We start from the raw sequence: 16,498 nt of genomic DNA, 5'->3' as shown, positions 1-16,498 counted from the left end.
GTGAATATAAGACATATATAGAAAATTCAATAAATTTTAGCAACTTAGTAAATAATCAAGAAAACAGGGTAGACAGAATGTAGCAACATTAAGCAAATCCAAATCATAAGACAAATTTGTTCTTAAGTTACATAACCATGAAAAACGAAATTAAAGTAATTAAAAAGTGAACTGTTAAACTTCTTGATTATACTTCTGCAAAGACATCTCAGTGATTGCCATATTCAACTCTTGACCTCAAAGCAATAACCTGGATATGTGCAGGAGGATTATCCATCCCAAATCCCAACTTGTCCCCAATCTTCAACTTAAGATTCTTTACAAATGCATACCAATCTCCACCGATGGAGTATTCAGGGGGGATTCTATTGGACTTTTTGATAGTGCATCGAATGATCTGATCAGTTTCTTGATTAATCACAACAATATCATGAACATTATCAAGTTTTGCATCATTGGAAATGGCCTTTGGGAAGTGCTAAAATAGAAAGAAAAAAAACAAAAAAAGACAAACAATAAGAAACCTAGCAGCAAGCAGTATTGTATAATATTTTTACATAATATGAAGTACTCACCATAACACTTTTTCCTTTTGATATAGCTTTAGAGACATCACAGAACCATTCAAATGGATACAGTTCTGGTAGCAGATTAGGATTCTGAGTTGCTTCTAACATTTTTTCTGATATATTCATATGTTCCATACCAAAACCAATTGGTATGTACATATCCTCATCAGCTTGATATGTAAAAATGAATGCAGGGTCTACCTCATAATTTGGATCAGCAAGTTTTTTGTCATGTTCATTAATTGGATAGTGGAAGCCATAGTATGGAATATCTTTTCCTCCATCGTCAATAATACGCATGTTGAATTGGTTTGAATTAGGCTGGTAATCGAATAGAACCTTTTGTGGTTCATGGAACCCACAATACTGAGAAACCGTAATTCCAGCTTTGATACAGTTTTTAGTGACAATTGTTGATGTATCTATCCCAAAGTAATTACCAGCAGGATCTCTAATAGATCCATACTTTTCCTCAGATATAACATTTGTCCATTGTTCAACAAATTCATTAGAGACTTCAATATCATCCTAATAAATGAAAGTTGAAAATATTATATAACTAAATGTATATTATAGAACAGAAACCAATAATATGTTGTATTTGATAATAGTGAATAAGAAAAAATGAAAAACAAAGTGAATTGAGTTAGTAAAAAAAAAAAAAAACCTGAGAAGGATATATGATGGTCTGAAAAGTTTTGGAAGCAGCTGAAGAACTACCCTCACCATTCTCACTGCAATCATATTTGAAGCAGCTAGAATATTTTAGAAATTACATATGGTGTATTAAAGATAAGTTTAAAAACAAAGTTTTTAAAAAAATGTATTCATACATAAGTTGAGGCATAAACTAATTAAACATTATGAAATGAACAAAGAGATATGTAATAGGTGATTTGTGATGTGTATTATTAATAAAAAGCATGTTTTAAAAAGGAAAATAACAAAACTAAATGCATGTAGGTTGTTGATATTTGATCGATGATAATCTATTTGAAATTATGTGGACATTGTCGTCACAGATTCAGTTGAATAAAATATCAGATATAAGAATAGAATAATGAATGTTCATGATAAGTGGTAAATATTTCATTGTTGTTGTTGTCAATTACTATACTAAAATGCAGATCAATCCTTATCTATACTGATATTCTATGCAATTTAACTTATTAGGCATAGTTGTAAATAAAAAAGACATTGTTACCGGATTTGGTATGTAGTAGGGACCATGGTTGCTGTCTTCTTTCCTTTCTTCCCTAAATTGCCGTTTCTTAGTTAACTAATGATGAGAAACCCTAAAAGACAGTATCCTTTGCATATGTAATGGGCCGGGTAAATTTGAAATGAATAATAGGTATACGGGCCTGGACTTATAACACTTGAATATTGAAAGAGACTAACTGTGATGTTGTTTGTTAAAGTCTTTTAGGAATTTGGAGGTGTATTGAAACTATTTTTTGGTAAAATTAACAATAAAGATATACTCCGTCGGTCTAAAAGTGTTGATTTCAATGGTAAAATTAGTACTATTTTCTAAAACACTCTTATTAATTGTAGTTAATGAAGTAGTTAAGTTGGATGAAATATAATGAATACTCTCTCCGGTAAGATTTGTAAGCAACTTTTATTGAATAAGATTTGCTTATAAATACAATATAAGAGGCTATAGTAGAAGAAGAAAAAAATAAATCTTGCATTGATATTGTAGAATGACAATTACTTTGAGAAATGCCAAAAAAGAATAAATAGACAAATTTTGTGAGATAGAGGGAGCAATAATATTGAAATAATTGTGTATTATCCAGGTTATTTAAAATTTATGTTAATCTAATAAGAAATGATTTGAATATATCAATTATGTCGGTGTACCATATAGCCATTATAAAATAATGTATTATATGTAAGATAAACCTAGAATAAATGTAAAAATAAGGTTAATGAAGTTTGTTTGTATTTCCAAAATTTTTTTAGCATTTTGTTTTTAGTTCATATAAAAAAAAACGTTACATTTTTTAGTAAAAATGAAATTTTCCATAATAATTTTGAGTCCCTGTACAATATAGTAATGAGCATCAACAATTACGGAGACTAAATTTGAGATGGGGTATGGAACACGGCCAAAAAGGCCCACTATAGTTTGTAGTGACAAAAAACTTAATTAGCTTAAAAAATGATTTGAATAAAAAGAATGTGGGCATCAGAAAAATACTCTCCGTTTAAAAATAAGTGTGGTTTTAGCCAATTAGAAACAGATTAAGTAATGGAATATAGTAGTCAAATGTCATAGGTATTTAACCAAATTATCCTAATCAAAAATTGGTTTGTTTTTCATTAAAGAAAAAAATAATACTTTGGAAGTAGTGTAACATAGTATTAATTTAAGGGTACAATTGAAAAGAAAAACTTATTATTGCATTGAAAACCGAAAGTGACATTAATTTTAAAATAATTTTTTTTGGTTAAAGCGACATTCAGTATTCAATTTTTTTTTTGGCTAAAACGAAGGTAGTAAAAGTATACGTTTTTAATTTAAGTAGTGATATTCGAACTACAATAGAAAAGAATGAACAGAGTTAATAAAATCTTAATGTGTGTATTGAACTACAATAGAAAAGAATGAACAGAGTTAATAAAATCTTAATGTGTGTACACCCTCCGGTCACTAATATAAGCAAAAATCCACTTTTTAGATACATTTAATTAATGATGTATGTGACATATAATAAAGACCACATACATCATGAATTGAATGTATCTAAAAAATGGATTTTTGCTTATATTAGTGACCGGAGGGTGTATTTAACAAAGAGTTTTTTTTTTTTGGTTACAAAGAGTTGTAACAAATTTGTAATTATAAAAACTCATAAGTTATAAATCACGTAATTTGTCATTTATAGGTTGGTTGTAACAACCTCACTTTATAATAACTTTTATAATTAATGGGCATTCAAATAAAGTACATAAAGCTGAGACAATACATAAACCAAATCAGACTATGGCAGGGTACACACTCTACCTTTATTGTTTCTTTAAAAATATAATTGGGAAGAGACGTGCAGTCACGGGTAGTGTTATGTTGGTAGGTGAGGCATCTTTTGTAGCAGGTATTGGAGAAATTCTTAGGTGGTCCAGGAGATTTGTAATGAATGTTTGTATCCAACTCAGAAATATATCAAGTTAATTGATGAAGCTATTGGATTTTCATGCATGTGTGAGATCAAAGAAGGTGAAGGTGAAGAGGACATGCAGTCGAAAATGAGCTATTGTAAGCATGTTTAATTAGTATTAAGATTAAAATTGTTGATAGTATTCCTAACTGAGTCAGAAGTTATAATAAATTGTTTAGTATACTTATAAGGTACCTAATACCTGGTCAGTAATGAGAGACTTTATGGCAACAACAGAGGAACATAAACATTGCAGAAGGTAAATGTGTGCCAGGTATGAACCAAATTTCTACTTAAGAGGAATTGTTTGATCTAATCAGAAATAATTAGTATTGTTTGGATATATGTAATTGAAATGATTTGGTTTAATGACAACCCTGGTAGATGTTATTGTTTAGAATTGCTAGTTGATGTCAGTTTGATTACTTTCACTGTTTATACCATAGCTCATTGTTATAGCAATTTGATGAATTTATGTTTATGTATAGCAAAGACTGATATGATCACACATGCATGTATATGAAAGTAATATCTTAACGTTAACACAATTCAGTCACAAACTACAAACTACTGTGAAGATAATGCTGAAATATAAAAGTATTTGTATGCGAACAGATGATATAAAAAGATTAAAATTTAGATAGAGATCTTAGTTCTTGTCAGTGAAGTAGAACTGAAAACACAAAGTTGAACAAATTTGCGGTTGAATGTTTCAGGATAAGAGTGGTTTTTATGGAGTTTTGATAAACCAATTGTGAAGACATACCAATCTTGATCCAAGTTCCTGGAGTGACCTGTGATGTAAGCAAAATAATATGTTAAACACTTATTTTGCAGGTAAGTACCATATTATAGAATTGATGCACTTACTTAGTGAACATTTTGAAAGACTTCTTTGTAGACCACATTTGTTGTTGTTTCCTTTGGTTGTTTATTTTCATCATGTATCAAAATCTTAATACCTTTTTTGCTGGTTACTCTTGAAATTGCAACATATATTTGACCATGACTAAACACATCTTTGGGTAAGTATAGTCCAACCCAGTCTAAAGATTGACCCTGAGACTTGTTAATTGTCATAGCATAAGAAACAACAATTGGAAATTGTCTTCTACTTAACTTGAATGGCCATGGAGACTGAGAGGGTGACATATCCATACGTGGAATATAGATTATATTTCCATGATGCTGGCCTCCCATAATTTTAGCTTCAATAACATGGTTTGCTAACTTGGTTACCATCAATCTTGTCCCATTGCACAACCCTTCAGATTGATCTATATTCCGGAGAAGCATAATTGGGCAGCCAACCTTTAATTTGATTTGATGGTTGGGAAGTCCGGAGGTACGCAGCATACTCAAAAATTCCGGTGTTAAGACATCAACAATGTTGTTGTCATGTATTTCAGATCTGTCAACTGAGTTGCAACTGTAGTATATTCTTTCATCACCTATAAACGATATGAGTCAGTGAACTTTTGTTTTCATACTTATTAATATTTAAAAATTGTTATTTTAGTAGAAGAGAATATATAAAATATACCTGGCATTAATCCTAAAACATAATCGTTAATTTGATCTACAACTTCAATGGTTGAAGCTAAAATAGCTCTGCTTTTCAAGTATTCATAGGACTGATAGTTGTGTAGGAAGTCAGGATATGTACTTTGCACAATTGCATGAAGTGGTTCCTGAAAATCCATGATCAACATATCCTTGGGAATTGGGATTTCAGCAAAACCATCATTAGGTTCACAAACCTTACCCTCACCAACACTTAACAACCAATTTGAAAACTCTTCTATCTCTTTGTTTTCCTGAGAGTTACATCCAGCTTTCAATCTCATATTCTTGGTCAATGTGAGTACCTTGCAATGATCCCAAATATATGATGCATTAATCGTTGCGTGGACAATATCAGATCGGAACCCTCTTGGTATAACTGGTAGTATTTGTCTAAAATCACCACCAAACACTATGACTTTTCCTCCAAAAATTGTATCACATGGATTGTCTTTGTCTCCCATAATATCTTTAAGTGTTCTATCTAAACACTCAAATGTAAACCTATGGGCCATGGGTGCTTCATCCCATATGATGAGCTTAGTTTGACGAAGAAGGTCTGCCATATCACTATCATGATCTATTTTGCAAGTAGAATTCTCAAAGGTTGGGACAGGTATTCTGAATTTAGAATGTGCAGTTCTTCCTCCAGGTAGCAGCAGAGATGCAATACCACTGGTGGCTACAGTTAAAACAATATCATGCTTTGAACGTAATGCACTTGCAAGGGTTCGCCACATGAATGTTTTACCTGTGCCTCCATAACCATGTAAAAAGAAAACTCCTCCTTTTTGATTTGCAACCGACAGCATGATCTTGTCATAAATTGACCTCTGTTCATCTGAATGAGTTTTAAAAAGAAATTTGTTAAACATCTTTTTAGAAAGTTGTATGATTCCAAAATATAAGACATATATTGGGCATAAAGGTACCTGTAAGTTGTGAAAATAGTTGCTGGAATTCAGCTTTGAGGGTGGGAGTATCGTAATTACGTTCATCGTAAATGAGCCTATTGCCCAACTGTTCAAGTACATAACCATTTGGATAAGGCAGTGATTTAAATTCTTTCAATGATCTTCTACTTGATTGTAATAACTTCTCTATTTCAATTAATGTCAAATTTTGCAGTTGTTCATCTGTGAGAAGTAATGCTGAATAAAACAATGTATAAGGACATAAGGTTAAGTACAATAAAAATTATGTTTGATATAGGTCAGAGCGTGATGAATGAAAAATATACCTGGATTTTTGGCCAATATACGTTGTTCACGTAGAATACCATCTGACAGCCATTGTACAGTTTTATTCCACACATGCAGTGGTCTATTCATGGATCCAGCTAGCAACAGTACCACAAACAATCTTCTTAGAAAATAACCTGATCCCCATTGGTTAGCTTCTCGAATAGCTCCAATGAATTCCCTATCATCATCAAGGAATCCCATAGCAAAACATGCTTCTCTGAAAGTTAGATATTGAACTTGCCCTACTTTTCTAATTTCTTCATAGGATTTAGGACCTTTAACAACAGTCAACATCATCCTCAAATGGAACAACTCTCCAGTTGTTGGTGGAACCCAAATAAGTCTTCCTATAGTAAAACCTCTCTTCCTTGGGGTCCAGACTCGATTTTTTTTACTGTAAACAAACTTGGAGACAAATTGAGTATATGTCAGCTCTCTTGCAGCTACAAAATCTTGATTTGCCTGCAACCAAGCAGTGAACATAGATTCTGTAACACTGGCTTTTTCAAGAACATTTTCCATTCTTGCATGATCAGTGAAGTATATGAACTTTTCTCCTACCAAATGGAAAAACATACGTTCAACAGCTGGTTTCCTCCCATGGATTTTGAAAGAGAAAATCCTCCAACAGGCCTCACTTGGTGAGATATATCTACAATCCAAATAATGTTTAATTTCATCCACCGGTTGTTGTGAAGTTGTTGGACGATGCTTTGATGGAACAACTGAAGCTGTAATACGATCATATCCTTTGTGAATATACTTGAATAAGTATTTTATGGATGTACTTTGATTGCACCATTCCATGTTGATATGAGCTTGATACTTAAGTAACAATCTTCTGTTATATGGCACAACATTTCTGTTATCCATTGTAATTCCATTTTTCACAACCGTGTGAGTTGTAGAACTTCTTTTGTATACAGGGTATCCATCTTGATCAACAACCGTATTTTCGATGAATTTTTTTGGAAAAAATTTGGAACATTTGTCCTTTCTCATACACGGCGATGACAACTTAGCTCGACCACATGGACCATGAATCATGTGACTTTTGACCAAATTATATAAAACCGTATCTTTTTCAGGATCAGGGATCTCAGCAGATATGATGGAGTCAATATGTGCAGGAGTTGGGTACTTGTTTGACGGGTGTAAAAAAAGTAGAATGTGAGCATGTGGCAGACCTCTTTTTTGGAATTCAATAGTGTACATAACTGTATGACAAAGACAACATGAACAAAGGTAATAAGATAAAAATGTTCACATATAAAGTAACGAAATCAGTAATAATGTTTGTATAAATCACTTACATGCTACAACTTTACCAAGGACATGTCTCTTTGTTAGGTCTTTCATTAGCTCATCAAACTTGATTTTGAATACCCTTGCAATGATATCTGGACGATCTGGAGGCTTCAATTTGTACTTTTCAAGTTCTCTAGTAATCTCAGGCCAATTAGGATTACATGTAAATGTAATAAAAAAGTCTGGGAATCCAACCATACTTGAAATAGCCATCCCATCAAAATACAACTGATCCATGTATCTTTTGCTGCCTACAAAGGTTGACGGCAACACTACTCTCGTTCCTTTTATTGTTTTGGTACCTTGATTAGCAGCACCAGTGGATTCAGTAAGTTGCCTGTATTTACCTACTCTTAATTTTGTTTGATTTTTTCTTAACCAAGTAAGTCTTTCTGTTTCCATCATTGTGTAACCATCTACCAAAAATTGCTGAAAAAGTCTTCTAGAACATATTAAAGTATGTGCCTCAAATTTCCTGACCATGATACGATATGAGAGCCATCCTTTAATAGTTAGTCGATTTCTTCCGGTCACAGCAATATCATCTTTATACCTTAGCAATATTCCCGGGCGGTAACCATCTTCGCCATAAGGGAAAATAAGTGGATATTGAAACCCTAGATAGCTTGCATGAAACTCATCAATTCTCTGTAAATGTCCACTCTGACCTTGCATTATAATATCTCTCTTTGTAGCTGAATCGATATCACCTACAATTAGTGCTGCAACCTCTGAAACAGTAGGTTTGTTATAAACCCGGCCATCACTCTTCCTTTCAGAAATCAGTTTCAACTTAACATGTTGAACAGGTCCATCCTTTAATATATCTCTTGCCATTCGAAAAGCTTTAGCATGTACATTATTCTCATCAAGCATTGCCTTCAATTTCTGCACAATCTTCGGGTCAAGTTCTTTGTTGTTCCTGGTATTCCGATAAAACAATTGTAAATAGCAGAACTAAAGAAAATATCATTTGATATGGTAAATATTGAAGGAATAAACAAATTAATATTGACGTCTACTGACTTGAAAGTGGATATTCTGTTAGCAATTTCATTATCTGTGTCATAGATATATAGCTGTGCAAATTTAGGTCTTTGTCCAGCTAAGGGCAACATGCTGCCAATTCTATGACAGGTCTGTCCATGCAGTCTCAATGTGGGTGGGCCTCTCCCTTTTCCAATGTCGGTGTCCATACTCATACCAGGTGAAGTAAAAGAAAACATAGCATTGTATACTCTTGCATTTGCTTGGTAATTCTTACTGTCTCTGCTTTCATGATCAAATAAGAGATGTTGAAGTAAAGGTGGAGGTTGTTCCAGTAGTGGTAGTTGAACATTACCAGTTCCACAACATAAGCTAAATTTTGGCTGTGTTGTGTTCCTTGATTTCTCTTTCCTTTCTTGATACCACATTAAAGAACCACAATATTGACACTCCCAAACTGGATCTCCTATATCAAAGTACCCTATACGGATATAAACTATATTAGTATGAAGTATTCTGGTGATTAGTAATAGAAATATACAGTATTAAATATGTATAACTGTAATAAATTGTAATACATTGTAACATACCTTCAGCCTGATTATCTTGTTCATTGTCAAAATCTTCATCTGAACTATTGCCTGATTGACTTGTATGGTTACTTTGATCAGAGTCAGAGTCCGATTCTGTATCATTACCAGTAACATTAGTTTGTGTTGCAGTATTGTGATGAACAGGCCTGCTCCTGAAGTATTCAGCATCATTGGCAATAGATGTTGTTTTGGTCCGAACTTTAGCAGTTGAATTAGAAGTTTCTCCAATATAAAAATTGGAAGATCGATAACCATGCCCCTGATCAGAATTGGATGTTGGTGTATTTATGATATTATTAGGCACATGCGCATCAGAAGGCATGAATGTTGTTGAAGAGTTATCAACCATTGGTCGCTTCAATTGATGTACTGTCTCAACAATAGGATGATTGTCTTTATTGTGGTTATTTCTGCTGTTTCTACATAAGAATCCCTTTGCGAAGCAATCAAAATTGGATGAAGAAGGTTTGGGATTTGTTCCAACATTAGAAGTGGAAGATTTTATTGGGCAAGGTTGTGTAATACTGGGGGACTTGTTTTGAGCAGCACGTGGTCTTTGAGGGTTTTTTAATATGGAAGGGTTGAAACTTTGTACATGTTGATAAGTTGACTTAGTTATTGAAGCGGGAAGTATCCTCTGATTGAGCTGTTTATTTGATGGAAAATAGATGGGATAAACATCAGGGATATCAGGCGTTTTCTGCTTACTGACAACATTAGGAATTTGGGTAACAGTTTGTCCAGGTTGTTCCACCGCATCAAATTTGTGAAGAAGATTCAAGCCATGTACACTTCTTCTTCCATAAGTATGGGTTGTGGGTAATGTATTAAGAGTTTGTTGTGAAAACTGGGTATGATTGCCAACATCTGGTATATTATTGGAATTTTGCTTTGACGTTGGATTAATTTGTGTGTTAAGTGTGGATGAAGTTATATCAGCAAGAGGTTTTGATCCAGTGGACTTAGTTATTGATGTTGGAAGCATCCTCTTATTGATGTTTGCAATGGATGAAGAAGGGAAGTTATGAACATAGGGGATATCAGGTGTTTTGCGTTTATTGGCAACATTAGTACTTTTGTCAGCAGTTGGTCCAGGTTGCAAAGTTGCATCAAACTTGTGAAGAAGATTTAACCCAGGTACACATCTCCTTCCATAGGTAGGTGGGTGTTGGATATTTTGATTAAGTTGTGAATATTGGGTTTGATTCGCAACTGACGATATATTAGTGGAATTTGGCATTGAAATTGGATTAATCTGCCTGTTTATTGTGGATGATGTTATATCAGAAAGAGGTTTTGATCTAGTTGGTCTTTTTGAAACATTACCTTTTTTAGTGCAAGTTAACTTCCTCTTGTTTCTAGCTTCTGCAGACTTCGTGTGAGGTGATACATTTTGTTGATCCATTTCCTGCACAGTTATGAATACAACATATCAGGTCCGCATAGATCCTACAATGGAGGGTTTGTTATTCCATTGGAAAGTAAGATAATTGTTCATGCTATTTTCTATATTTGTAAATTGAGTAACAAAATAAGTAGAAGGTATAATCAATGTAGGAGAACTAACAATATGTGTTGTAAGCTGTTCAAGTATTATAATGTGTTGTGCTGTAAATAGTGATTCCAGAATTATACAACATAATGGGAAATAGAGAACTAACGAAATGGATTCAAAGCGCATATGGTTATGAAGATAGTTTCATATTTACCTGGTGTCTTTTCTCTACCAAATAATTTACTGAATAGATGGAGGAAGCATCAGACAGATGGAGTTGCTGGTATGTTTTGCAAATGAATGAAACTTCTGTAGTTTAAACTTATTTTTATTTGTTGTATGATGATAGTTGAAATAGTGAGTTAGTTAGAAGCAAACAGTTATTATTAATTTTAGTTATTACAAAATAGTTAGGTTCCAAAGTGATACAATACAATGCAGATAGTTGTTTAAAAAGATATTAGTATGAACTTATAAAGTTGTTATGAGACTGAGTATAAACCAAATAAAGTTGGAGTCATAATGACCTATGAAACAATATGATAGAAAGCGTACAGCTGAAATGCTAAATACCAGCCAACACTGTTGGATCATTTAATGCATGGGAGATAGGGTACATATTCCAAAGTTCAAAAGTCTTGTCAAAGAGGGAGTAGTGTACGCAGATTATAATATAAGTTGAAAAGTCTTGTGCAGTCAAGTAATACATTTGATGTTGGTTAGGAGTATTATATTTATATGGGAAATGTTAACTTGTGCCCTTAAGGCACAAGTTTAAAAGCCAATTGTAGAAACTAATTCTTGAAAATTGTGAATTCAATGCTTTGAAAGTTTAAAATTTTATTTTTTCAATACAAAACTTATGTTTTATTTCGTTTTTTAGATCCTTAACTTGTGTCCTTAGGGCACAAGTTAACATGACCCTATTTATATTTAGTTTCATAAAATGACATGATGAAAGGACATTAGTTAATTGTAAAGTGGTAAAAAAGATAAATTGATAAACAAATCGTTATCCAAAACTCCAAATATTATTGATCATGTACAATTTATTATGTGACCTTAGTAATAGTAGACACTTAATAATGAAGTGAATATTAATAAATGACAAATAAATAATATGTCTTCCAGCAGAAAAACATTAGAATAAGGTAAATGTGATTAGACTCAATGATAGTCCTGCCAATGCACTTAATTTATAATACCTTATACCTATAGTATGTACTTATGGATTCAAATTCAGATAAGTGAGTTGAAGAAAAGTAAGTTAGGGGAAGTAAGAACAACTTTTAAGAGGATGACGTTAATGAAAGATATAATTAATAGGATATAATGTTTTGTTTCATATAAAAATGTGGGGCATATATGCACTTTCATATGATCTTATACTATGAAGTTATAAGTTATCTATTTATAAATCAGTATTAACGTGTTATGATTGAGAACCGTTTAGTAGAATTATTATAAAACATGGTTACATAGTAGTTGATGACATAAAAAAATGCAGACCAAAATATAAATAAGTAAAAGGAATGAGGTAGAATATAAGTTTAGCCAAATTTGAAATAGATATAAGTTACACAGTAGTTGATGACATAAGTTAGATAAGTAGTGAAATAACATAGAAGCATAAGTCATAGGTAGGAAAGTAGCAAGTTTTGTATCACTTGGCAAACATAAGTTCACCAAGTTAATACGTTGTCATAATTATATTACAAAACATATGCTATAGATAAAAGTAAACATAATAATGCAGGTAAGTAGGTCACTTCTTCTCCTGTTTGATCAGCTTCACCCTTTTGGATGAAGAGTGCTTCGCAGGAGGGATTGCTTCCTGGTTGCGTGTTTGGGGAACAGGAAAAGTGGTCTTAGGAGTTTCTGGAGTTCTTTGAGTGGGGGCTGGTGCAACTAATGGTTCAGCAAGCAATATGTTGTTTAGAGGAGTGAGTTGGGAAAGACCATCCCAATCAACCATTGCTTCAGCATTGTTGGGGTTGCTAATTGGTGTGATCTGAGAAATATGATCAGGATCATATTCAGATGTTGCAGACATCCCTTCCTGTAAGCGATAATTTTATGACATAGAGGTTAGTTTGTTTGTATATGCAGATAAAGAATAAAATTTAAGTTGTCCTAAAATGACATGATATTACTTACAGTTGGAATGGTATGATCTTCACTTTCAAGAGTGTTTGAAATCTGAGGAACTTCAGTTGGCTCCAAAGGTGGTGCAACAGGCTGCATATTATAGTTATGATCCCAATGGATAAGTAAGTGGTTCCTAACTTGAATAATTATTAAATAGAGATTATCAAACTATTTTATAATGATTATTACCTCAACAATAGGGAACATAGAAATCACTTGATCAACTAATGGTTGTCCTGTCCTGTAACAGACCACAGAAAATGACTTCCACCTGGGTTGCCACTTGACCTTGAAAACGAAAGTCTTTTCAGCAATACTATCAATGCACATAGGATACTCAAAGCGATTAGTTATCCCAGCCTGTGATAACAACAATCAATTGTAAAGTAAAGTTATGAACACAAACGTGACAACAATAATATAAATAACTGAAATAGGAATAAACCTGAATCATGTTACTACGGAGCTGAGCTGCTGAAATACCCAACAATTGAGTAACCTCACGGTCCCAAAGAACAAATGTTGCCTTTGTGTTATCGTAAGATACATCAATCTCCAGCTTGTACCTAACAGTCATGTGATATCATCAGTTGAGTTCCTTAATGTTGAGATTACCTTTACCAAATGGTGTCAAAGAAACTATAAATATGTAGGCAGAACACATACCTGACGATCTCAGTTTCGGTGTTGTGTCCAGAATCACATGTATATGGAGGATTGTCACCCTTAGCAGTCTTGGGACATTTGCAGCAAGCCAAATAGTACCAGCCAAATTTTGTAGAGTTGACCTTGTCAACGGTAGCAACAGTGACACAATAAGATATCTGTAATTTCAAAATATCAAATTAATGAGCAATGCGAAATTATGTGAGGAAAAAACCTACATATTGCGTAGATGCAAAATTATTAAACCTGATCAAGTTCGATGATCTGAGACAATGGCATAATCATTGGCTCGGACAACAAATCAGCTTCAGTCGGCATCTGAGAACCACTTGATTGTGTACACACAATCTGACTTTGGGACTCGAGCAGGTTTTCCTTAGGCAACCTACATAAATTGTGTATCGATATAAACATACTTTCAACTTCAATAACATAACACCAAACTTCATTATAATGTATAGTTATTTATAAATTAGACCAAACCTTTCCCTAAACTGATTGATCTCAGGAATGTCTTCATTAATAAACAACTTGGAGAAGGAGTAAGTGTTTGAAATGGTGAGTGGAAAACGACCTACAATTATGGAGAGTGACATCAGTATGACAGGCACAATTGTAAACGCTTTAGTACATAAAAATAATGTATAGATGAAAACAAACTTAACAAACCTTCTTCTTTGACTTTGCCATACTTAAGCAGAACTATTACCGGACCATGTTCTTTTCTCTCATTGTTGTAGTTAATAAAGGTCCCAGCATAAGACTCCCATAGAGTGCAGTTGAGAGTGACATCACTCAAGTCTCTCAACGTAAAGTTGACCTGAAGTTTTTTCCCTGTTCCTTCATGGAGCTGGCAATATCCCACGTCTTGAACCACACCAATGACATCTGCACATAAATCAAACACAAACCCATTAAACCATATTCTATAAGTCAGACAGGCTAACAAAGTTTTGAAAATAAACATAAGACACTCACGATATAACATATCAGTCCGCCATTTGCCAGAGATAATTTCAGCCAAAGGTTTCATTTTCAGTATTGGATTTGGTATGTTGTGAACATTGACATCAACTGCTGTAGTCCCACCAGTCCATTTCAAAAGGTACTTATGATCAGATGCTTTGAAGAGCAAATCATTGGTACCAACTTGAAAGTTGCTCAACGTGTAAGTGTTATTCTCTTTCAGTATCAGGTCATACATAGCTTTGTATTCAGTGGGGATCACAACATGAATATCATCTCCCTATAACATATGTTGTTTGTTAGTCATAATGAAGGAAACCATGTACGTTCAAGGTAAGTAAAGAGAGACACATATAATCATATTTAAGCAGCAGGTGTTGATCAAAACTTTTTCATGTATGTTTGGGTTATTGATATTCATTTAGGTCTTAGAATCTATTTAACATATATAATATTAAAACAGCTAATGATACACATAAAACCTTAGCATCAACGATAACAATCTCCAAGTGCTCCCTCCCATCCTTAACAATAACCCATTTGTCTTTCACCCTCACAGCCAGCTTCCAGAAATCCTTCTTTTGGTTAATATCACCGATAAATTGAACTGGTCTTTCCATTGGGATTGCTCTGAGAATAAATATAAATAAAAGTGTTATAAAAATGATATAGGATAGATAATACATAAGAACACATTAAAAAATAGATAGTAAAGTGTAATAACTTAAAAGATGGTTTTATAGAAACGTTGTAAATGCAGATCTACAAACAAAATAAGTTACAAAAAATTGTGGAACATTCACAACAAAATAAGTTAATGGAAAATATTGAGATTGGGATTCATGATAGATGAGAGAAGTGGTTACCAGAAAAGTTGAAGTGTTAAAAGTAGCAGGAGATGATAATGATATGTGTAGTAGTTTTAAAAGTAGTAGGAGATTACCAAGGTATGTATGATGATAGCTATTGATAAGAGTGAAGCAGTTTTGATTGATTGGGTTTCTGACTCTGTGTATTGTTAGAAAAGGTAACTTAAACCCTTTTAGTTATTGTACGAAAGTTGGCATATTTAGTCAGCATTAAACTGGGAAAAGCATTTTAAGTGCAATGAAACCAAACCAACATAACCTGGTACTTAGTTGTACATTTAGTTACAAAAAGTAATATTAAGACATCTTTTACCCCTCAATTACAGACGTGTAATTATTAGAGAGTGACTATGTTGGGTTTTTCCACAACATAGTATCTTCTTATATTAAGGAGGATTATACACACAGTTTTTGAGGAAGAATCTTATTAAGTCACATCAAACAAGATACAACCATTGTGAATCACCATGAAGTTCACCTAACCCAAGACATAATTATAATTATAACTAATTTTTACTATAGATAATATTCTACGTAAAAGAATAGATAATATACAATTTTTTCATAATTATAATCAAATGAATAATACTCAAATTTTATGTAATTTTATTTTATATAATGTAATAGATTTGACTTTATTGAGTAAAAAAAATAGATTTGACTTGATGCTTGAAAAGTATTACCAACTCGATATAGTAATTTGTTTAAAATATAGATAAAAAAGAATAGATAATATTTTTTATATATAATAAATGAATAAATATTCAATTTATATGAGATATTTTCTTATATAATTTAATAGGTTTGACTTGGGTTAGTCAAAAAACATTACCTACTTGATACAATAACTTGTGGTCATTATAGATAAAAAGAAATATTCAACTTATATGTAATCCTCTTTTCATAATTGAGTAAAATAAAAT

At 32.8% G+C, this 16,498-nt stretch overlaps 3 protein-coding genes across 4 annotated transcripts; all 3 read right to left on the bottom strand.

Moving 5' to 3' along the window:
- On the bottom strand, positions 1-1,853 carry LOC146924855 (uncharacterized). The gene is made up of 4 exons (XM_085710964.1): positions 1,774-1,853; positions 1,237-1,303; positions 576-1,097; positions 1-478 (listed from the first exon to the last, which is right to left on the bottom strand). The coding sequence occupies exons 1-4, from the start codon at positions 1,797-1,799 to the stop codon at positions 209-211; spliced, it is 885 nt and encodes a 294-aa protein (XP_085567090.1). The 5' UTR covers positions 1,800-1,853; the 3' UTR covers positions 1-208.
- Positions 1,854-4,480: 2,627 nt separating this feature from the next.
- LOC146924854 (uncharacterized) lies at positions 4,481-10,836 on the bottom strand. Its single transcript, XM_085711900.1, has 7 exons — positions 9,429-10,836; positions 8,874-9,319; positions 7,857-8,808; positions 6,540-7,760; positions 6,249-6,450; positions 5,280-6,148; positions 4,481-5,187 (listed from the first exon to the last, which is right to left on the bottom strand). Exons 1-7 carry the CDS (start codon positions 10,834-10,836, stop codon positions 4,607-4,609), a joined length of 5,679 nt encoding a protein of 1,892 aa, XP_085568026.1. The 3' UTR covers positions 4,481-4,606.
- Positions 10,837-12,459: 1,623 nt separating this feature from the next.
- Positions 12,460-15,974, bottom strand: LOC146924853 (uncharacterized). 2 transcript variants are annotated; one of them, XM_085709788.1, is made up of 11 exons: positions 15,573-15,722; positions 15,189-15,336; positions 14,719-14,986; positions 14,410-14,628; positions 14,224-14,314; positions 13,987-14,125; positions 13,741-13,898; positions 13,520-13,640; positions 13,264-13,434; positions 13,084-13,164; positions 12,460-12,985 (listed from the first exon to the last, which is right to left on the bottom strand). In XM_085709788.1, the coding sequence occupies exons 2-11, from the start codon at positions 15,324-15,326 to the stop codon at positions 12,692-12,694; spliced, it is 1,680 nt and encodes a 559-aa protein (XP_085565914.1). In that variant the 5' UTR covers positions 15,327-15,336; positions 15,573-15,722; the 3' UTR covers positions 12,460-12,691. The 2 variants fall into 2 exon arrangements, with proteins under 2 accessions (XP_085565914.1, XP_085565913.1); XM_085709787.1 differs by having other exon boundaries at positions 15,189-15,974.
- Between the last annotated feature and the right edge of the window lie 524 nt (positions 15,975-16,498).

Source organism: Medicago sativa, chromosome 5, assembly GCF_051527215.1.
Source record: "Medicago sativa cultivar Bolivia chromosome 5, Bolivia_mono, whole genome shotgun sequence".
Lineage (NCBI taxonomy): Eukaryota > Viridiplantae > Streptophyta > Magnoliopsida > Fabales > Fabaceae > Medicago > Medicago sativa.
This window is presented reverse-complemented; position numbering and strand designations above follow the sequence as displayed.